The sequence below is a fragment of the Phytophthora cinnamomi genome (assembly GCF_018691715.1).
Source record: "Phytophthora cinnamomi strain GKB4 chromosome Unknown Contig79, whole genome shotgun sequence".
NCBI classification, from domain to species: domain Eukaryota; phylum Oomycota; class Peronosporomycetes; order Peronosporales; family Peronosporaceae; genus Phytophthora; species Phytophthora cinnamomi.
The window spans coordinates 157,665-180,414 of NW_027151012.1; the positions used below are offsets into that span (position 1 = coordinate 157,665).

The 22,750-nt window shown below is 51.6% G+C and overlaps 2 protein-coding genes across 2 annotated transcripts; both read right to left on the reverse strand.

The window, feature by feature from the left end:
* Positions 1 to 12,365: 12,365 nt before the first annotated feature.
* Positions 12,366 to 13,585, reverse strand: IUM83_19941 (Annexin (Annexin) Family; the record flags this gene model as incomplete). Its single annotated transcript, XM_067945012.1, has 2 exons — positions 12,366 to 13,066; positions 13,135 to 13,585. 2 exons carry the CDS (start codon positions 13,583 to 13,585, stop codon positions 12,366 to 12,368), a joined length of 1,152 nt encoding a protein of 383 aa, XP_067785499.1.
* A 4,974-nt stretch (positions 13,586 to 18,559) lies between these two features.
* Positions 18,560 to 19,065, reverse strand: IUM83_19942 (uncharacterized protein; the record flags this gene model as incomplete). Its single annotated transcript, XM_067945013.1, has 2 exons — positions 18,560 to 18,856; positions 18,919 to 19,065. The coding sequence occupies 2 exons, from the start codon at positions 19,063 to 19,065 to the stop codon at positions 18,560 to 18,562; spliced, it is 444 nt and encodes a 147-aa protein (XP_067785501.1).
* Positions 19,066 to 22,750: the final 3,685 nt, after the last annotated feature.

The following is a 22,750-nucleotide window of genomic DNA, read 5'->3' on the forward strand; positions in this document are numbered from 1 at the left end:
ACAGGCTGGTCGATGCTTCCAGCGGTTTTGAGAAAGCGCCAATCGCTCGCTTCGGCTATCGGGAAAATGGTTTGTAAATTTGCTTGACGGAAGCAGAAATGCTGCGCGATTCTCGATCCGGTAGATACGCTTCCTCGCGATAGATGTTTTCGTGTACACGATCGAATACATCGCTGAACCAGATGAGACCGGAGCTTTCCTTGCGGGTCATGCTGCGCCGCTCGTGGACTTTGTCGTGGGGAATGGCGGATAAGCGGACAATGTAGCCTTTCATAGCAACCTTGGGGGGGGTGCATAACGAGTCGATGGGCGACGTGTTAGTGAGTATTGAACGGCAGGTTTCTAAATGCCAAGTGCTTCGAGAGACATATCTTATGCATGCCGCTTATGGTTCAAGGAGAGGGTAGCTTATACAGGTAGTGAACGCACAGGTAATGTATACATGTATACGTAGGTAAAGCGATGTGAACGATGCACTAGTTGAGGAATTCTATCTTCAAGAGAGATGCGTCGATAGTGATATCCGGTATCTTTTAAAACAGGGCGCGGTGGCGGCTCTACCTACAAATATGATCTGGCCGCCGTGTGTTCGCTTGCAAACAACGTGTGCTTATCGTTCGCGTGGAAAAGTGCGACGAGAGTCCCTGCGCTTAAGTTATGCAGTAGAATTACTAGGTTTATGTAGACCGCGTGTACTATAGCAACGATACACGAGTTGTAGAATTCTATCTTCAAGCGAGATGTGCCATAGTGATGTCCTGCATCGTCTAAACCAGGTTGCGACGACTGTATGAATATGATCGATCCAACATGTGTTCGCCGCGTGCGAACAAGCAAGCGTCTGCGAGGTCATTTAACTTATGCATGCGCGCTATCGTACGCATGGAAGAGCGCGGTGAAAGCGTCCTGGTACTTACGGACTACACAAGGCGTAAGTCTAATACGTAACCTAGGTGCTGATAGTGCGATGATGAAGAAATTGTGCAATTGTATTTTCAAGCGATATGCGTCAATAGCATGTCCTGTATCTTTTAAAACAGGTCACGGCGGTTCTGTTTACGACCCGAGTGGTATTGTGTGTCTCCAGAACAGGCTTGCTTGCACACTACGGTGCGCTCAGTTAAGACGGCATGAATCGACGTGATACGACGTCTTGTGTCCTCTCCAAACATGATACAAGACACACTCTTCATTCGCCAGCGTACTAGTAGTGAATGGTGCTAGCGCCATTCACACTTTTGACGGATTACCGGCATATCGCTAAGAGCAGCGAAAGTCTCGAAACGTGGTCGCAAGCCGCGCAAGACTGATAGTGCTGCAACTACAACGACCGAAGTTGCAGTTCGCGACGACGTCGACATGGAGCCACCTAAGGCGTCTTCGAGACGGACACCATATCAGCGCATGAAAGTCATTTTAGCGACGAAGGCCCTACAACGCAAAGCGAGCCCCCGCATCATGCGCACCATCGAAGGTAGAGAATGGAAACGGATGAGCAAATCCGGTTTGATCCGGTTTTAAATCGGGTCGAACCGGTTAGGTAAACAACCGGATTAAAGCGAATCGAATCTGGTTTGATCCGGTTTACACACAATATTATTGGGTAAAAAACTACCAATCATGTTTCTATCTTACTCTGTGATTTTTTATTCGAAGATATCGAACAGCTGAGGTAGAGCCGGAGGGGAATGAATTTGACCACTACATGGGATCCTCCCCGCCCTTCAAGGCGATACCAACATCATGGGCTTTGTCCCAGCCTGATACTAGCCTGACGCTCACTCTAGAATATTCTACGCGAGACCTACCGAGCCTACATACCCGAAATATCTTCCCAGCCACACACCAGTAGACCAACGAATTTACCCGCATGGACGTAGATACTGACAGCATCTCTACTTTTTCATCGATAGGCCCCTCCGTCTCCTCTGTCGGGGTTATTGGCTCTGTCGGAAACAAACGCAAGCGAAAGAATGCGTCTGATAATTACGACTTCATATCAGAGCTCGATTCTGGCGACTATCAATGCTTGCTGTGTACACTTGACGCACAGGTTTGGAGAAGTCGTCACACGGGGAATTTTCGGAAGCATCTAATTGACCATCATGCAGACATCTACATAAATCGTAACGCTGCCCATTTGGCTTCTCGAGGTGCTATCCACGTAGCAAACACTGTAATGACAGCTGAAGCTGTGAGGGATTGTGATGAAAAGTTGGTTAAGTGGATCGTCGTGAATGCACAGGCTTTTGCAGTGGTCGATCAAAAAGAGTTTGTGGAATTCTGCAGGGGCTTGCGCCCCGAGTACAGCGTACCCTGCCAGCAGACGATTCAGAAGAGAGTACTTGATAAGTGGAAAACAGAGAAGAAGGCCGCTCGCTTTGAGATTCGCCGCGAAGTTGCTGGTCGCCGTGCCAGCTTCACGACTGACATGTGGACGTCTCCCTCGAAACGGGGGTACATGGTGATCACTATGCACTTTATCGACAGTAGTTGGGAAATGCGTTCTCTGATCATTGCCTTTACGCGAGTGATGTATCCGCACACGGGAAAACGTCTCGCACATCACTTCATTCGTGCAGTAAAAGACATGGATGTCGCGCTACTCAGGTCCATTTGGACAATTACAGCAGACAACGCTACCAACAACACGTCGATGGTTGCTGAAATGAATGATCGCTTACAGCGCGATATGGAGAGACTTATGCGAACGAATCTTGTCGAATTGGCTGAACCGGGATCCCCACCTCGCACACAGCTAAATACTTCGTCTGCGAGAACTGTTGTACAGCTACGTTGTACAGCTCACGTTTTACAGCTGGCTGTGAAGGAAGGCCTAGAGTCGTGTCCTTTTGTCGACTCCGCAATAGGGCACTTCCGTGATCTCGTCAAAAAGTTGACGGACTCATCTAAGCTATCTGAAGCTCTTCAAGTTGTGTGCGCTGACCTCGATGAAAACTTCATTACCCCTAAGCTTGATGTACCGACACGATGGAACAGTACGTGGATTATGTTAGAGAGCCTAATTACATTGAAATGGCCTTTGAACGAGCTGCTACGACGTATTCGAGGTAAAGTCCGTGGATATACAGATTTCACTATTAGCCCAAGTGATTCGCTAGCCAAGGAAATTCAAGCGGAGGCATGGACCGCTGTCGAAGCCCTCTATAAGTTTCTCCAGCCGATCAAGGAAGCCACAGATATGTTGTCAGCCTCGACGTATCCAACGTTTGGGATCCTTCTTTACGCGTACAGTTTGATCAAGTTCCACGCTACGGAAACTACCGCAAAAGTTCAAGACCATCGGACACTGAAATTTGCGAAAGCTGTCAAGGCACAGATGGACGAGTATACTAGGAAAGTGATCACGCCAGAAGCGCTGATTGCCATTGCTCTGGATCCACGGGCGAAGCGGCATCTCCACCTCTTGGTGACAGATGTGGAGCAAATTAAACAAGAGATCGAAAATGAGTTTAACCAGAACTATCGTGAAGAATTTCTGGCACAACATCAACCAGCCTCTGGTCCGCCGTCAGCGAAGAAGAAGAGAGGAAACGAATTGAAAGTACTTATGGCGCGCTTTAGTAACCAGAATGGAGAAGAAGTGCCTGAAGACAACCTCGCGGGCGTTGAAGGTGACGGAAATTCCGAAACCAATGAAGCACAAAACATTTCGCGCGAGGATTCCTCGTTTGGGAAGGAGCTAGACCGGTGGCTAACAGCTGACGAAGGAATGAGTGAGATGAGAGAAAGTAAATATGTGTGCGCGTGGTTTCAATCCATGGGTGATGTCTATCCACGTATCAAGCGAATGGCCCAAGACTTTTTGGCTGTCACCGCAACGTCCGTTCCAAGTTAGATTGCATTTTCAGCAGCAGGCATAGCTCTTAACACTCGTCGTGCCCGTTTGGGTGATGACACAATCAAGGCAATCTGCGAGCTGAAGTCATTTTACAGCTTTAACCGTCATCTGAGCGAGAAAGATTCCTCGAACATGAATGAGTGAGTCGCTCGTACACATCAGTAAACTTTTCTTCAATAATACATGTGAACATTGAATACTCCTTTCTCTCAGCAAGTCGATAGGTTTGTGTTGCTAAGGACATCATCCCAGTGTACATTACCAAATAACGTAGGCAAAGTACACTACCCGTCTGGCAGCCTCACGTTCGTGTCGATCGCCCCGTTGAAGTTGACCGCCTCGACATGCACAGCGGTCACAAGCATCTTCTTCAAGTTGTCGCTGAGATCATCACAAGGTCGCCACCAGGTTGCCACCGCACTTCTTCTGGACCGTCTTCTTCAGCAGCGCGATCTCGGCGTTCAAGCAGGCCATCATTGTAACGGGGTTACACGTACAAGTGGCTGCAAGCCACTTGTGAATTTAACAGATAGGTTATCTGTTAAACGTTTTGGATACTTCCTCACATTGGTGTAAGACACACCGATGGATACATTGAAGTGGACCACCACAGTAAGTGGTCCACACATACCCAAAGATCCTATTGGTAGAAAGCAGCATCTTTCTACCAATCAGAGACATGCATATTAGCGGGGCTCTGACAGCCAGCCGCTGCCAACCCTTTCATAGATGATAAACAGTTTTTAGCAGATTTTAGAGGAAGATCAATTTACAAACAATACAGTTCTCATTTTACCTTAAACTAGCTACTTGGAGTCTTGTCTAAGTTAACTTATATTTGTGTACTCAAATATAATTAACCTAAGTAATTACTAAGTATTTACGCTTCCTCATACACGTTGCGCAACGTGTAAGCTAAAGTAGTGAGTCAAGTTAGACCCACTACACCTGGTAGCACTTTGTAGTCCGTCCAACGACCGACTGCTTGACGTTCGTACGCGGTGTACGAACGCGGAGCCGAGATCCACATGAGCACGGAGGTGCCCATGGAGAGCTCCAACACGCCTGCAACGCATGTTGCACGCGCTGACTGCCCCCACCTGTCTGACCCAGAGTGGGAGGCCCTCCAACGACTTTCAACAGTCATTGGAGAAGCGGCGATAGCTACAATGCTGCGTACGCTATCGCCGACGGAGCAACATGGTGTTGCTCTGGGGTTCATCGTGAAGGAGCAGCGTGACGCTGCTTCCTCAGTGACGGCGTCGTCAGGGACGACACCGCGTGCTCAACCATTAAAGTTGAGCGTAAGCAATTACATGGGAAGAGAGGGCGAACCTCTCCTCCGATGGCTTGTCGAACTCGACACAGCCATAGCGGCTCGACGCATCGTCGACCCGCTGTCGAAGGTCGCGTTCGCCATGTCCTGCCTTGGCGGACGCGCAAGGAGTTGGGCGTATGGACGCCGACTCTCCGATCCTACGTGCTTCAGCACGTACGAAGTGTCCAAAGAGGAGCTCAAACAAGCGTTTGAGCCCCCGCAAAACGAGTTCCGGTCGAGGGCGGAGTTCCTCGACCTTCAGCAGGGTAAGCATGACGTCCATGCTTACGCGCAGCGCGCACGATATTTGGTATCAAATATCGTGACTAACCAATTGACGAGGCGACCAAGGTCGTCACGTTCATGAAAGGGCTTAGAGATGGGCCTGTGAAGACCTATCTCTTCCGAGAGTACCCGAGTACTCTCGAAGCTGCAATCACTCTTGCCATGCAAGAAGAGTTTAGCCTGCGGCTGGCTAAACTCCATGTAAACGTACCGAGGCCGCAACCGCGCCCGGTAGCGAGACGGGAGGTCCGGAGCCAATGGACCTCTCGAGCGCAACAACTGCTGGTTACCAGCAGCAGGGAGGTAACGTGCGATGCTTCCGTTGCGGAAGGATCGGTCACTTTGCACGGGAGTGCACAGCTCCCATGCCCCCTGGAGGTGGCCGTCGTGGCGATGCTAGGCATCGCCGCGGACCAACAAAAACGCGAACATCCAGTAGGCGCGGGGCGCCCTACTGGTAATGCAGTCGCGCGTGCTGACATCGGGCACGCGACACTAAGGACTGCAGCCCCAGTGAGACCAGCTCTCACTGCAGAAACAAGATGACAGGCCGAACCTAGTCATCTTGAAGGTTTACTCGAAGAGAGCGAGTGACTCTCTTCGAGCTTTGGTAGATTCAGGCGCGTCGAACAACTTTGTTCGACTACGAAGCCTGCCGAGACTTGACTTCGAGGAGGTAGATACACCTCGAAGTCTTCTGGAGGTACGACTGGCAACAGGTGCCATCGTGAAAACCGAGAAGCGCGTCGTGAACGTGCGCTTCTCGTACAAACAACGAGTGTTTGTCGAACACTTTATCGTCCTGGACCTGGACGATAAGTTCGACGTGGTAATGGGCATGCCGTGGCTTGCACGGCATGATCCGGTGATAGACTGGAAGAAACGCACGCTCGTGCGCTTCGGACGCGATAGCGGAACAGAGAGCGATGGCCCTGTTACCGCAGCGCGCGCACCAGCAGGTGCGCGCGGCTCACCAGTCGAGACAGCGCTTCATGCTGCTGTCCCGGAGTGCCCAGGAAGTGCGCGAGGGCGCGCACAAGTGAGACCCACGTCGGCAATGCTGCCGACGTCAGAAGAAAAAAGATGTGTTGGTTCCGGGAACCAACACCCACGTTCAAGCGTGTAGGGACAGTCCCTGACCCGAAGCGGTCAGGTCGACAACGACGCGTCGGCTCCGGGAGCCGACGCACCCTCGGCTCATGAGGGGCTCCGCCAATGATTGGCGTCGAGGTGACGAAGGCGTGTCAACTCCGGGAGTTGACGCTGCAAACAGTGCGGACGGTTGCAAACGTACCGCACTGACGCAATTTACATGCTGTCGTGCAGCCGGGCTGCACGACGAAGCGCTATGCGATCAAGCCGGGCTTGATATCGCGCGCCCGCAGACAGGGTCTGCCGGCGAAGGACACACTACCGTGCAGCCGGGCTGCACGAAGGAAAAATGCGGTCAAGCCGGGCTTGATACCGCACGCCCGCGGACAGGGTCCGCCGGCGAACGACTGTCCACGGCCGGGCCTGGACAAGAAGAACAACTGTGCGGAGCCGGGCTCCGCACAACAAGAAGACGGCGCAAGCGGAAAACGCTGCGCAAGTCTCGGTCCGGGACCGAGACGCAACAAGAAACAGTCTGCTGGGCAGACTGCGGCGGTGACGCCGAATGTCAAGACGCTAAGCGTCTTGACGCGCACCGATACTGGATTCCAGTATCGTGACATGGAACTCGCTAGTCCTCCGACGACGGCGTCGGAGTTGACTTCACTTCCAGCCATGAGCTGGAAGCGCTTCACGCGCGACTTGCACGATGGACGCATCGAGCAAGTCTGCGTTCTTTCGAACAGCGAAAGAACGGCGAGCGAGAGCGAAGAGCTGAGGCAGCTCTTCATGGGAAGTACCACTGAGAGTGAAGACACTCTCAGTGCGAAGACGAAGCGAGAGCGCTTCGAGGAACAAGGTTGGGACTCGCTGAAGTCGAGTCCCTATTACGAATTGCTGAGGGAGTACAAAGACGTACTCCCGGAAGACATTCCTGCGGAGCTTCCGCAGGATAAGGGCATTCAGCACGAGATTGATCTCGTGCCGGGCACGAAATACTGTGTCACGCGGCAGTGGCCACTGCCGCGAGAGCAAAGTGAAAGCGATCGACGACTTCTTTGAAAGTCGTCGTAAAACAGGACAAGTGCGGGAATCAAAGTCCCCGCACAGTGCTCCGACGTTCTGTGTCAAGAAGCCACAGGGCGGATGGCGCATCGTTCATGCCTACAACAAGCTGAACGATGCGACGGTACCAACGCAGACGCCGATACCACGAAAAGATGTTATCATCGATTCGATGGCCGGGAGCACCGTTTACAGTGCTCTCGACTTGCGAGATGGATTTTATCAAATCCTAATGCGTGAGAGCGATATCCCTCTCACGGCAGTGAGCACGCCAAGCGGCATGCTCTGGGAATGGCTAGTAATGCCACAGGGGCTTAAGAACGCCCCTGCGACTTTCAACAGGTGCGTGACGCACTTGTTGCGCTCGGTGCGCGACTTCGCACCGAGCTACTTCGATGATGTGTTCATCCACAGCCGGGCTGTGGACGAGAAGAACCGACGTAGAGATGCACAGGGTGCATCTCCGGAAGCTATTGAGCTTATGCGAAAGCATAAGCTCTACGCGAACCTGAAGAAGTGTATCTTCGGGGCGAGCGAGATACCCGTCCTCGGGTGTCTCGTAGGGAAGAATGGTGTTCGCCCTGACCCGGAAAAGGTCAGAGTGATCAACGAATGGCCAACGCCTTCAAGTGTCAAGGAACTGAGGCAGTTCCTTGGCAGCCACGTACTTGTGCAAGTACGTGGAGGACTATGCGGGCAAGATCCGCCCGCTGTCACAGCTTCTTAAGAAAGAAGCTGTGTGGAATGGACACCCGATTGCCAAAGGCATTCGATGCAGTCAAGCGGGGCTTGACTGAGGCGCCGATCTTGGCAGTGGCTGACCAAGATCGCCCATTTCACGTAGTGTGTGACGCATCCGGTTTCGCGATCGGATGCGCGTTATACAACACGATCACGAGGGCCGTGATCGTGTCGTCTACCAATCGCGTCAGCTGAAGCCAGCTGAGCGCAACTATCCGGTGCATGACAAGGAACTCCTTGCCATGAAGTATGCACTCGCAAAGTTCCGAGTGTACTTGCTTGGGAGTAGACCATTTGTGGTCTACACCGACCATGCTTCACTGCGCACCGCAGTGAAGTCGCCACATTCACAAAGAATGGCGAGATGGCTCTCATTCTTTGCGGAGTATAACTTCCGGGTCGAATACAAACCCGGAAGATTGAACGTGGTGGCCGACGCGTTATCACGTCGGCCGGACTATGCAGAAGCTGTTGACGTCAATGCCATTGACGCCATGCGATCGAGCAAAGCCACATCATCTCTGTTGGATGATGTGAAGGCCGCGTACGCGCACGACGCGGACGCGAAGCTCTTGCTGGCCTATGGCACAGCGCCTTCTGACAAGTCCCGTCAGAAGCTGCCCAAGCACCTTCGAGCGCGTGCACACCGCTTTCGTGTGCACGAAGGACTGCTACTTTACAACGCAGTCGACGACAACGCGGATCGCGTTGTCGTGCCAAATGACCATGACCTGCGACTCAGGATCATGTACGAGTATCACGATGCCCCGACTGCGGGACATCTCGGACGTGAGAAGACATACGTCCTTCTCACGCGCGACTTCTACTGGCACCACCAGTGTAAGTGGGTGCGCAAGTACATCCGTGCTTGCGAGGTATGCCAACGCGTAAAGCCTGCGCCATTCGCGCAGGCTCCGTTACAATCACTACCGACTCCGTCGGAGTGTTGGAAGTCCATGTCTTTGGACTTCATCTTTGGTCTTCCCCCGGACAGCGGAGGGAATACCGGTGTTGTGGCCTTTGTCGACCGATTCAGTAAGATGGTACATCTCGTTGCGGTGCTGGCAGAAGTAACCGCGAAGCAGACGGCCCGTCTGTTCGTCGACATGGTGTTCAAACACCATGGCATGCCGTCCGACATCGTGTCGGACAGAGACCCGCGCTTCACAGCGCATCTGTGGCAAGAAGTGTTTACACTTCTTGGGAGCCAGCTTTCCATGTCGACTGCGGATCATCCGCAGACGGACGGTCAAACCGAGCGCGTGAATCGCGTGCTCGTCGATATGTTGAAGAGCTACGCTCACTCGTTCCACTACTGGAGCGAGTGCTTACCGATGGCAGAGTTTGCCATCAATAACTCAGTGCATGCCTCGACAGGGCATACACCGTTCTACGTGAATGCCATGCGGCATCCACGTCTACCGAGTTTACTCGGGTGATAGCTCCCACTTTAAGTGGGGAGGATCTACGACTGCAATACAGCAGCCGCAGAAACCGCTGACACTTGCACGGTGTCAGCTGCAACAATGGACAAACCACATGAGTCTGCGCAGGGCGCGAACTCCCTAACTAACATGGCCAACGACCACGGGTCTGCGCAGGGCGCAGACACCGCAAAAAGGCTCACGCAGAGGCCGGGCCTCTAGCGGAGAGCGAGCTGAATGACTTCAGCTCGGATGCAATCAACTTCATTACCGAAAGACAAGCCGTGATTCGGTTTGTCCGAGACACAATAGCAGCTTCTGTTGATCAACAGAAGCTGAACGCAAACAATGCGGGCAGAGGCAACACAAATGAATTTAAAGTTGGTTCATTGGTTTTGTTAGCTACACAAAACCTGCCTAGACATGCAGTTTCGGATTTCGGAGCAAGCAAGCTTGCTCCGCGCTTCATCGGTCCGTTCACTGTGTTGGCACGGCACGGCAACGCATACACGCTAGACATACCGTCTAGCATGCGCCTCCATCCGACCTTTTACGTCGGACGGCTAAAGCCATACCGGCAGCACGAGCCATCTAGCTCGGCTGACCCGAAGCCTCGGCAGGAGCCGAGGCAGAAGCGGAGGACTTGGCCTCGGCAACGAGCAACCTCTCCTCCAGCGCGCGGACGCGCTGGAGCAACCCTTCATCTGGGCCCCAGCTCGACCTGGATATTCGAGGCGGTCTGCGAGACCGCCGCGACTTGAGCCTTCTGGTTCGCCAGCTCCTGCTTCAGGGCGGCGAACTCAGCGCCCTACAGACGCTCCACGACGGCCACCCGGTCGTGAAGAGGCGCATACTGATCAGCCCGGGGCTGATCATGCCCGAGGCGTGTTCCCACCCCGCCACCGCCGATCCGTGACGCCCGCGGCTCAACCCGCTGGATTGTTGAGCGGATTGTTGACCATAGTATCCCGAAAACGAACCCTCAAGGGGCTCGTTTTCGTATTCGTGGAGAGGATTTCCTCCCCATCGAGATACATGGGAGCCGCGGAACGTCTTGCTGGAGGACGTTCCGGAAATGGTGAGGGCGTACGAGGAGCAGTACGCACTGGCACAGCGGAGTAGAGCGAGCGCTGCGATCATCGCCAGCGCCCGAACCCTCACGTGCTAAGAACTTAGCACGGAGCTCTTCGAGACTTTCGGGCACACGGAACGACGTGTACCCGTTCAGGTCGCAGTCGCTCAAGCGGACCGCACCTGGGAAAGCACTTCGTGCACTGAAAGCCCTCGGGCACAGCGCACGGCACATTTGCCTCCTCAGCAGCAACATGAAGTTGCTCCAGCTTTCCACGCTTCGAGTACGTCTCGAAGCGATCACTGCTGCTTAATCCGATCACGGTAAGCACTCGGCCTCTTGTTGAAGTTCTCAACAAAGGCGTTCCAGCTTGACAAAGTGCCTGCCATTCGGGCACTTTGCTGCGAAAGACGTCTTCTTGCTTTGAAACCATCGGAGCTCATGAAAGAGTCCGATGTAGTATCCGCGCCTTTGATGCGTTTCCGCATCAAAGTGCAGCTCGGCAACCACAGCGTCATCTTTGATGGCGCTGCATACGTACAGCGGCACCTCATTCGGAGGTACCGAGTTCCCAAACCGGTCCGCGATCTCGGACGCGGACGGCATCCATGGATCGCGCGCTGCAGGCGCAGCGCGCGGAGAGCCTTGAGCTTTGGAATCACGCGTTGCAGCAGCAGCGCGCGGAGTACTGAGAGCCCCAGCCGAAGCGAGTGGGGTATCACTCTCAGTACGCGAACGCTTCGAGCTCGAAGCGTCCGATTCGTCCCCTTCACGCGGGCGAACGTTCTTGGCGTGAGGGTCGAGCGATTCGCTCGACACTGAGTCTTTACGCTTTGAGGGCGAGTCCTCCTCGCCCTCCATGTCTTCATCGTCGTCGTCAAAGTCGACGACGTCACCATACTTCGCCTTCTGGCGTTCGAAGTAGTCGTCGATAGAGATATGACTCCCCATCGACTTAGCGGACTTCTTCTGAGGCGCGCTCATCGTTGAATGAGCGCGGATTTCTTCTCCAAACGCGGAGAATTGACGAATGGTCAATTCTAAAGATTGACGTGCGGGGACCCCGCGCGTCTAACCTTAAGGGGGGGGATGGTGTAACGGGGTTACACGTACAAGTGGCTGCAAGCCACTTGTGAATTTAACAGATAGGTTATCTGTTAAACGTTTTGGATACTTCCTCACATTGGTGTAAGACACACCGATGGATACATTGAAGTGGACCACCACAGTAAGTGGTCCACACATACCCAAAGATCCTATTGGTAGAAAGCAGCATCTTTCTACCAATCAGAGACATGCATATTAGCGGGGCTCTGACAGCCAGTCGCTGTCAACCCTTTCATAGATGATAAACAGTTTTTAGCAGATTTTAGAGGAAGATCAATTTACAAACAATACAGTTCTCATTTTACCTTAAACTAGCTACTTGGAGTCTTGTCTAAGTTAACTTATATTTGTGTACTCAAATATAATTAACCTAAGTAATTACTAAGTATTTACGCTTCCTCATACACGTTGCGCAACGTGTAAGCTAAAGTAGTGAGTCAAGTTAGACCCACTACAATCATCGTCGGGTAGAATCAACTCCTCCTTCGTGCCCAGGACCTTTGTCGACTTGCGCAGGATCTCGGCCTCCACGCGCTCCAGAGTGCTTGTGAGCATCTTCAGCAGAATGTTGTAGTCGCTCATGCTCTTCACCCACACTCTCAGGCTCTGCTTGAATAGGATGCGGTAACGCCACCAGATCAGGTGGCGCTGCTCCGCAGTCTTAGACAGTTGCAGCGATGCCAGAGCAGCCTCGTCCGAAGCCGCGCCCGTGCACACGCGCTGAATCTTCTGCGCAGCCGCATTGATATCGGCAGAGGACGACATAGCCTCGACGCTGCTGCCCTCGCGAGTGTAGCGCGTGTACAGACTTCTCATCACCGTAGTACCGGTCTCCGCCTCCGTCACTGCAACAGGGCTCTCCTCGACGCTCACACCAGGCATTGACGCCGTGGTGCCAGCAGACACAGAACAAGGTGCGCTCTCCGTCGTGCTAGCGCCCACTGCTACGGCCGAGCTCGACGAGATGCTCGCCTTCTCCTCCACCGATACACTCGCCCCAATGACCGCGGAATTCGCTACAGCACCACTTGAAGCGCTCACAGTAGCAACACCGCCCACCGATTGGGAGGCCGACGCAGACGCACCGAACATCACCTCGGCTGCGTCAAACATCGACAAAGCAGCTGGCAGTACTCCCCGCTACGCCCTGGATACGCGTACGCGACACATTTCCCAAGCGGCTTCGTCGTCACCGTTTCCGTCGTCTCGGTCACTTCCGTCGTCTCGATCGAGCTGACATCGCCAAACGTGGTCTTGGAGCGGGTAGCGCTCACGGCAGAACCGATCACGACAGCGGCGCCGACGGCGCCCATGACCACGCCGGTCACCTTGCTGCTATCGCGAGAAGCGTCCGAAGACGTCACGGTCGTCTCGGTGGTCTCCGGGACCTGCAAGGTCTGATGGTTCACGCCCATGCCGCTCGTCCAGCCAGACGTCACAGTGTAGTCGCCGCGCTCAGTCACGCTGCTGGTCACGTCACCGCTCGACCCCGTCTCCGTCGTCTCGGTCAAGTTGGCATCCGCAGTCGTGGTGATCTCGGAGCGGGTAGCGATCACAGTCGTGCCGATGACACCATCGGTGTCGATGGCGCCCGCGACCACTCCAGCCAACGCCAACATGCTGCTGTCGCGAGAAACGTCCTCGAATGCCGCTGCCGCCCGCTTCTCTGTGGTCTCTGTGTCCTCTTCGTTGTATACTGGTTCGCCCCCGTGCCGCTCGTCCAGCAGGACGGCACGCTGTACCCGGCGCACTCAGCCATGCTGCGAGCCACTTCCTCTGGTCGTTCTATTCATGTTTGGTTGTCGCCGTCGCCGTCACTTGCGCCATCTTGTCGAGCCGACGGTTGGTGTCATGCAGGCCTCAACTCTCGAGGCTCGTTCAGTCAGCGACGCGCTCCATTTCCCAGCCTAACCATCGTGTTGCAGCGCAGCCATGTCCGCCTTCACTTCATCGTCGGAGGTCAGCTCGCTAATAGAACACGCGAGTAAGCTTTTCCTTGGTTTATCGTGATATCAAATGAAAACGTACTGGGCAAAACAATAAGAATTCACAGTTTGAATAGGATGCTGCTAATTGGCCGTTATCATGTATTTTGCATCCAATTACCTGCGACTGTTTACCTCTATGTCTCGATAGAATCTAATTACGTATACTCCTATTGTACTAAGTTTAAGAAGAAATTGTGTAAATGCATATCCGGATGCAACCCGTTTTAAACCGTTTTATCCGGTTTGAAATCGGTTTGATCCGGTTGCGCAGAAAAGGCGACCCGATTTCCGGTTACAACCGGGTTACATTCTCTAATCGAAGGTAACTTCTCCATAGCTGGGATTTGCAGATATCCTCAAATAAGACTTTTTTAATTGTTACATCTACAAGAATTCCTACAAGCGAAGGACCAGACCAACAAGATTGTGATCCGGATGAAGCTGTTGTGGATTTCAGACCGCAGATATGGCAACTGGAAGCTGGTGCTACTTCATTTCGGGGACGCTGAGGCTTCGGAGTCACTTGGTGATCTTCTCAGTGTACGTTGGTTGTGAAAAATGACGTATTTTATTCCCCCTGACTGGCATTTTTCCACAGGTCTTCAAAGCCCCTGACGAAGTCAACCGCGAAGACAGCAACGCACTCCTGCTCACCGCAACGATCTGGAACGTGGAAAGCGAGGTGTGGCCAAATGAGCACTAAATGTTCGGCGGTGGACGTCTAACTCGTGAAGCTCCTTCATCATGCATATGCATGTCGCTAGCTGAATATATTCATGTTTGGTTGGTGGGCCTTCAACCAAACTTCAATGACGATGAGCGTCTAACAGTATAGAACCCAACAATCCAATGCCATTTGAGAAATCGCCACGAGCCGCAGACACAGTGGTCAGCCTGACAAGAATCCGCGCGATCCAGGTGGGGTAGTAAGCGAAAGCTGGCACATCCACGGACTAACCTCACTGTTGTAGATGACCAAAAGGCCCGGATCTCACAACTACAGTGAAGGCGAAACAGAGTGCTTACTGACGCTAGTTTGTAGCCCCGTACCAACCCGGAAGGAAGACTGGCAGGCTTTGACTCTTGCATACAATGCTATGAAGCAACCGAGCTGGATAGAACGAGATTTCGCTGGCCTCAAGAGCAAGTTTCGTAACTCACGACGGGACCCCGGTGGCAGCGAGAGTAACTATCGAAGCACTACAGGAGAAGCGACCTACTGTCATGGCTTATTGTAGTACTGCGTCGTGTGCTGAACAATCGCAGGAACTGCGGGACGACTCCAATGAAGTTGACACACAGGCAACGCTGTCGGTGACTTACCTATCACAGGAGATCGCTGCCGAAAACACTCGCGGGACTACAATTTACTCGAACTGGTGGAGCTATTTGACGACCGAGATGCAAGATGTAGCAAGGCCGGAGTTTTTTTTTCTTCCAGGAGCTCGTCAAAGTTCGGGAAGACCACCAGTAATACTGCCGTACAGCACGCCAACGCCACAAAGAGCTCGTGCACTCGATTGCTTCGCTGAGGCGGAAAATGGGAAGATGGTCTATACGATCGGGTGACCGGCGACGTCTGCGTCGCCACTAAGTCGAATGCGACAGCAGCCCAATAAGCAATCCGTCTATTCTTGCATCTTCGCCGTAGTGATTGAGCAGGACAACAGGGTTCTTCAGTAACTGTATTCTATCGGTGCCATTGCTGATGATTTGATGGTCCAGCCTTTTGTATTTGGTACGGTCGCGTTTTTAAAACGAGGCCAACGAATCTTTACTTCAACTAGTATTACGGGGCCAGTGATACGTCGGCTCGCCCGCCGTGCTGATATCATGAGAATCTCTGGTTTTGTATGCCACGAGACACGTGCTGTTCTACGAGAGAATCTCATTCGAGTTGCTGTCGTTTACACGGAATATGGGCATCGTAAGACAGTCACGAGCACGGACGTTCTGTATGCGTTGAAGCGACAGGGACGCTTTCTATACGGGTTCTAGGCAATGCCCCAGCACCCGGCGGCACCTAAGTGCTGCGAAATATAGTTTTACTACTCATAGTAAGCAGTAAAAATAAGAAGAAAAAGTCAAAGTTGGTAGCTCAATTCATAAAGTTGATAAACCCACTATGCGATACAGCCATTATACAACTATGATACGGCTGTTGCGCACTTTCACTCCAACGATTGATAACTGAGTTGGTAAACTATATGGGTTTCACTATAAATTAGACCTCTTGTCGAGTTGACTGTAAAATTGGCATAACCGGGATAACCCGGGGGGTCTGAACAAGATCCCGCTGGAAGTCCTGACAGATGTCAAGGCAATCTATCTAACGGGAAAACCCTAGTTCAACACGATGAGGTTACTTTTTCTTCGGGAGAGATGTCCAATCCCGATTTGGCTCATCTCTCCCGAGCGCATGAGGTTCTTGGCGATAGTTTTGTTCATTCACCGAGTTTCTCGGTCTCTCTCGGGCCCACATACAAGACCAAGTCAAAAATGCCGCGTCGGGCATCCGGAAATCGCCAATCCGCTCGAGATCGAGTCGAAGCTGTTCTATTGGAGCTACAAGAACGTCGTATTGAGCGAGAACAAGATCTCAACCAGTACTCCAACCCACCTCTACATGAGATTGAGAACGAAGGCACCGACACACCAATAACGGACCCTTTTAGGGATCTCGGTGGTCCTGCTGCGATCGAAGACATGACAAACGTTTCCCTCCGCGAGTTGAACGAGCTGTGGCTCACTGTCCGCGACCACGTTTTCATGAATTACAATGTAGGGCGAGGCAGGCGATCTGAGATCAAGCCCAAGAACGCATTCTTCATGACAATCGTGATGCTGAAAGAGGGAGGGACCTGGGGCAGCAACGCCAAGCGTTTTCGGTTAGCGACAACGACTTTCACCGACGTTGTTACGAAGTTCATCAAAATGTTGGCCCCAAAAATCCACGTCGACTACATTGAAGAACGCTGCGATGAAGCAACAATGCGGAGGGCGTGCGCAAGGGGTAACACATTTGCCAACTACTCGTGCGCCTTGTACGCAGTAGACGTCACCTTTCAGCAAAGTTGGCGTCCGGGCGGAAGCATCCGTGAGAACGGCAAGTTCTATAGTGGAAAACACCACCTATACGGACTCGAGGTCGAAGTTTCCGTGGACAATCGAGGATTCGCGATCAATTGCACGCAGTACAAGCCTGGGGCCACGCACGACCTCACAATGTTCAAGGAGAACAAGCCCTTTCATCTTCAAAAAAATGCAAAAGCTGCCGGGGGATGAATCTCTGCCGAATGAAGGCCCTCTGCTGGATGCCCATCCAAATGAATGGACTATTCTAGCCGACAAAGGATACCAAGGTGCAGCAGATTATCTTCGCTGCATCATACCGAAAAAAGACAGCAACCTCAGTCGTGCAGACCAAAGCAACAACGACAAAATCTCGCACGACCGTGTGACCGTTGAAAATTACTTTGGTCGCCTCGACGTACTTTGGCGAATAACGGTGGACAAATACCGACCGGCAAGGGAGCTGTACGACTACGTGTTTCGACTGTGTGTGGGACTGACCAACGTGCACGTCTCTCATTGTCCTCTTCGGCGCGAAAATGGAGATTGGTACAGACGGTCGCAAAACAAGCTCATTGAACTCGGCATCAAGCTCAAACAAAAGCGTCGACTGGCTCAGGAGAAGTACAGGGCTAAGAAGCGGCACCGGCTTTCCTCCTCTTTGTGTGATTTAGTGGAGAAGAGGATGCGAGTGAAGATGCTCTCACACAGCTTAGTCAAGAGTTTTGAGCCCTGTCCAGGTGGTGTCCGAGTTGCTCGAGATAGCGGAGATGCTTGGATTCGACTTGATATTGTGTTTAGCTGAAGATCGAAAATCACGGGAAAAGGAGTAGTTACCCCCGAATTGATTCTTCCTTCACAGACGGTCGCCCGTGTGCTATACCATTTTATACGAAGTCCAACCTGCATTTGGTGAAGATTTGATATTTGGCTGATTGCAAACTAACTGGTTAACCGACCTATTGTATCTTTTCCTCGTTCATTTCATTCATTTTTTTCAGCTGTTTTATCAGCTGTTCAAAACAAATTTCAAATCAATTTCCTAAACGATTCTTCTGTTGTTTGTTTCAGCTGTTTAAAACATTTTTTCTGCTGTTCAATTTTCAACTGCTCAAAACGGTCACATGAATTGAATTTTGAATGTGAAATAGAAGAGAAAGCCAAAGCTCAGGAAAATAAAGCTCAGGACCACATTCCTAACGAACTGTGTCCACCCCCGGGCGGGCACGCCCGGGTGAGCAGTCCCTCTCCAATACTACTACTAATACCGGTAATCCGCTGGCAAATTTCCCTTCCAGCGCTCGTACCGATCTCTAAGATCACTGATATCAAACTGTGTACCACCAGCGTTAACCGCTTAAAATAAAAATAAAAAACTGATTTCAAACGGGAAACTGTCAATTATCGGGATAGCTGGTCTGGTGTTCGCTACATATACGCGAATTGATCTCCTTGCGCCATCGGTAATCGGTAGTAACCTCATCTTGAGAAATCCACTACTCAGATGCATTGGAGCAGGAACTTGGTCCGAGTCTAGTTCATGACCCACACAGCACCCACCTGGTCGAGCTCATCGCCCGACGAACCAGCAAAGCCGCCCAGCTGGAAACCATCCGGTGCGCAAACCTTCCCGATCTTGGTTGTGGGGGTACCACCATCAATCGATCTGCCACTAGAAGTGGTGATCTTAATGTACCGGATGCGCGTACGACCATGGTACTTACCCGAGTGGGCCTCCAAACACAGGAAGCGTTCACCAGAGTTCAGACCGAGAGTCTTTGGGTAGCCGCCGCTGCCGCCGTGGAACAGATTGGTCCTCTCCCGTCCGGTCTTGTAACGTCGATTCCGACGCCATTCACACGTTCGCCCGTGCGGATCGTGACGGAGCGCACCGTTTGTCCAGCGATGGCAAAGCCCGCATCCGAAAAAGAGGTGCCGTGGGGTTCGCCGAATTTCTCGCTCAGTCGATAAAGTTCCGCGTCGGTGCCGCTTGCCAGTAGCATAACCGCCGCCGCCACGGCCTGAAAGAAGAACTTCATTGTTGTAAATTGAGTTGCTTGGTGGTAGGTTGGAAAACTAAGAATGAAGCGAAGATCGTCGTAGGTACACGGTAATTTACGATACGTATTACGTGACGATTTACGGGACGGTTTCAAATGAGAAGTTTACGGGGTGACCCGTCAGCTAACAATTGCATTCAACAACGATTGCCCTTGAAATTTAGGACACAAGAGAGTACGGACTTTAAGTTACAATATCATTTTTCATTTTGCCTTTTCAAACCCAAGATTTCACTACGGTGCACATTCCCAGATCGCCGAGACCCTGGGAGCTGCCGTTGACTCGATTGTACTGACACTGCACCGAACTCATGACATCGAGCCTCGCTTCGCACTGCGTGCGAAGTTGGCAACAGTGCTGCATCATCCGGCACTACGGCAAGATAAAGATAGGATCGATTGATCGGACAGATGATGTACAGTCTGTACATGTACCGGTACATCAATCATCCTTTCTTATGAATATAAACAGTATGGATAAGGGATGAGTGTGTCTGCGTGGTTGTACGCTGCAGCCACGTGGACACACATCTTCTACGTGCACCTCGAGATATCGCTTGATGCTGAAGCTAATTTCAGGGACCTGATAGGGCTCACGACCATATTTCCTGAAGTCGATAACCTTAGGCCAGACCAGGGATTTACATATCCATACCAACTGTGCGTGTACTAATACGTACGTACATTGAGCCTCCATTGGAGAGTAAGAGAGGACTGACAACGACCACTACTGCGTAATAACAGGTGTATTCGGAGAGGCATGACACAAAGAGTGATTGCGGCGTCGCAAACCGAGTAGTTACCCCCGAATTGATTCTTCCTTCACAGACGGTCGCCCGTGTGCTATACCATTTTATACGAAGTCCAACCTGCATTTGGTGAAGATTTGATATTTGGCTGATTGCAAACTAACTGGTTAACCGACCTATTGTATCTTTTCCTCGTTCATTTCATTCATTTTTTTCAGCTGTTTTATCAGCTGTTCAAAACAAATTTCAAATCAATTTCCTAAACGATTCTTCTGTTGTTTGTTTCAGCTGTTTAAAACATTTTTTCTGCTGTTCAATTTTCAACTGCTCAAAACGGTCACATGAATTGAATTTTGAATGTGAAATAGAAGAGAAAGCCAAAGCTCAGGAAAATAAAGCTCAGGACCACATTCCTAACGAACTGTGTCCACCCCGGGCAGGCACGCCCGGGTGAGCAGTCCCTCTCCAATACTACTACTAATACCGGTAATCCGCTGGCAAATTTCCTTCCAGCGCTCGTACCGATCTCTAAGATCACTGATATCAAACTGTGTACCACCAGCGTTAACCGCTTAAAATAAAAATAAAAACTGATTTCAAACGGGAAACTGTCAATTATCGGGATAGCTGGTCTGGTGTTCGCTACATATACGCGAATTGATCTCCTTGCGCCATCGGTAATCGGTAGTAACCTCATCTTGAGAAATCCACTACTCAGATGCATTGGAGCAGGAACTTGGTCCGAGTCTAGTTCATGACCCACACAGCACCCACCTGGTCGAGCTCATCGCCCGACGAACCAGCAAAGCCGCCCAGCTGGAAACCATCCGGTGCGCAAACCTTCCCGATCTTGGTTGTGGGGTACCACCATCAATCGATCTGCCACTAGAAGTGGTGATCTTAATGTACCGGATGCGCGTACGACCATGGTACTTACCCGAGTGGGCCTCCAAACACAGGAAGCGTTCACCAGAGTTCAGACCGAGAGTCTTTGGGTAGCCGCCGCTGCCGCCGTGGAACAGATTGGTCCTCTCCCGTCCGGTCTTGTAACGTCGATTCCGACGCCATTCACACGTTCGCCCGTGCGGATCGTGACGGAGCGCACCGTTTGTCCAGCGATGGCAAAGCCCGCATCCGAAAAAGAGGTGCCGTGGGGTTCGCCGAATTTCTCGCTCAGTCGATAAAGTTCCGCGTCGGTGCCGCTTGCCAGTAGCATAACCGCCGCCGCCACGGCCTGAAAGAAGAACTTCATTGTTGTAAATTGAGTTGCTTGGTGGTAGGTTGGAAAACTAAGAATGAAGCGAAGATCGTCGTAGGTACACGGTAATTTACGATACGTATTACGTGACGATTTACGGGACGGTTTCAAATGAGAAGTTTACGGGGTGACCCGTCAGCTAACAATTGCATTCAACAACGATTGCCCTTGAAATTTAGGACACAAGAGAGTACGGACTTTAAGTTACAATATCATTTTTCATTTTGCCTTTTCAAACCCAAGATTTCACTACGGTGCACATTCCCAGATCGCCGAGACCCTGGGAGCTGCCGTTGACTCGATTGTACTGACACTGCACCGAACTCATGACATCGAGCCTCGCTTCGCACTGCGTGCGAAGTTGGCAACGGTGCTGCATCATCCGGCACTACGGCAAGATAAAGATAGGATCGATTGATCGGACAGATGATGTACAGTCTGTACATGTACCGGTACATCAATCATCCTTTCTTATGAATATAAACAGTATGGATAAGGGATGAGTGTGTCTGCGTGGTTGTACGCTGCAGCCACGTGGACACACATCTTCTACGTGCACCTCGAGATATCGCTTGATGCTGAAGCTAATTTCAGGGACCTGATAGGGCTCACGACCATATTTCCTGAAGTCGATAACCTTAGGCCAGACCAGGGATTTACATATCCATACCAACTGTGCGTGTACTAATACGTACGTACATTGAGCCTCCATTGGAGAGTAAGAGAGGACTGACAACGACCACTACTGCGTAGTAACAGGTGTATTCGGAGAGGCATGACACAAAGAGTGATTGCGGCGTTGCAAACGCACGCACGTATATGTAATATGTGTAGCTCATCGATGATAGTTTCCAAAGACACTTCCACACCTTGCGCTACCTCCTACCACGATACTCGCTCCAGCCCCATTCTGTAACAGGTGCAGTTAATTTAAAATCCTTCATCCTGACAATAGCGTAACCAATGCCGCACCTATTATACTATTAGACTCTATACTGGTAGCTATTAATAAATTTACCATCATTCGATTTGCCGAGTATAATATCTAACAGGTTATTAAAAATCAGTGGATAGCACGTGCACCGCTTCCACCACATCTCAAACGTGCTATGTAGGACGAAAATCTCGGATTGAGGTTGCGAAACGGGAGGGGGGGGGGGGGGGGGGCACATTGTATTGGAACCTAAAGTCCGTACTCTCTTGTACTCTAGACCAGCTACTCACTTTAAGGCTGCTCGTTCTTGAATGCAATTGTTTGTTGACGGGGCTATCCGTAAACTTTACCTTGCAGCCATCCCGTAAGTCGTCCCGTAATACTTATCGTAACTCATCACATAATTACAAATGATGTGCTTAGTAATCGATTACGAAACCAGTAATGTCATGACGCAGAGCGTACAACGCCAGCATAGACAGTACGATAGCGCCCTATAGGTCCGCAATGGGGTTCACGCTTTTCCGCAATAGGATTCCTCCTCCTCGGGGAGGGATGACACGCCCGCCACTCAGATTCAAATCTGAGCGCGAAGCCGCTCCGACCCAATCTGCCTCATTATTCCCATTCGTTGATAAGTGGCAGCCCCCAGTTTGAATGGTCCGCTAGCGTAATGTCCACAGGTACCCACAACGCTATTAGCTTATTGATGTCATTACTTGG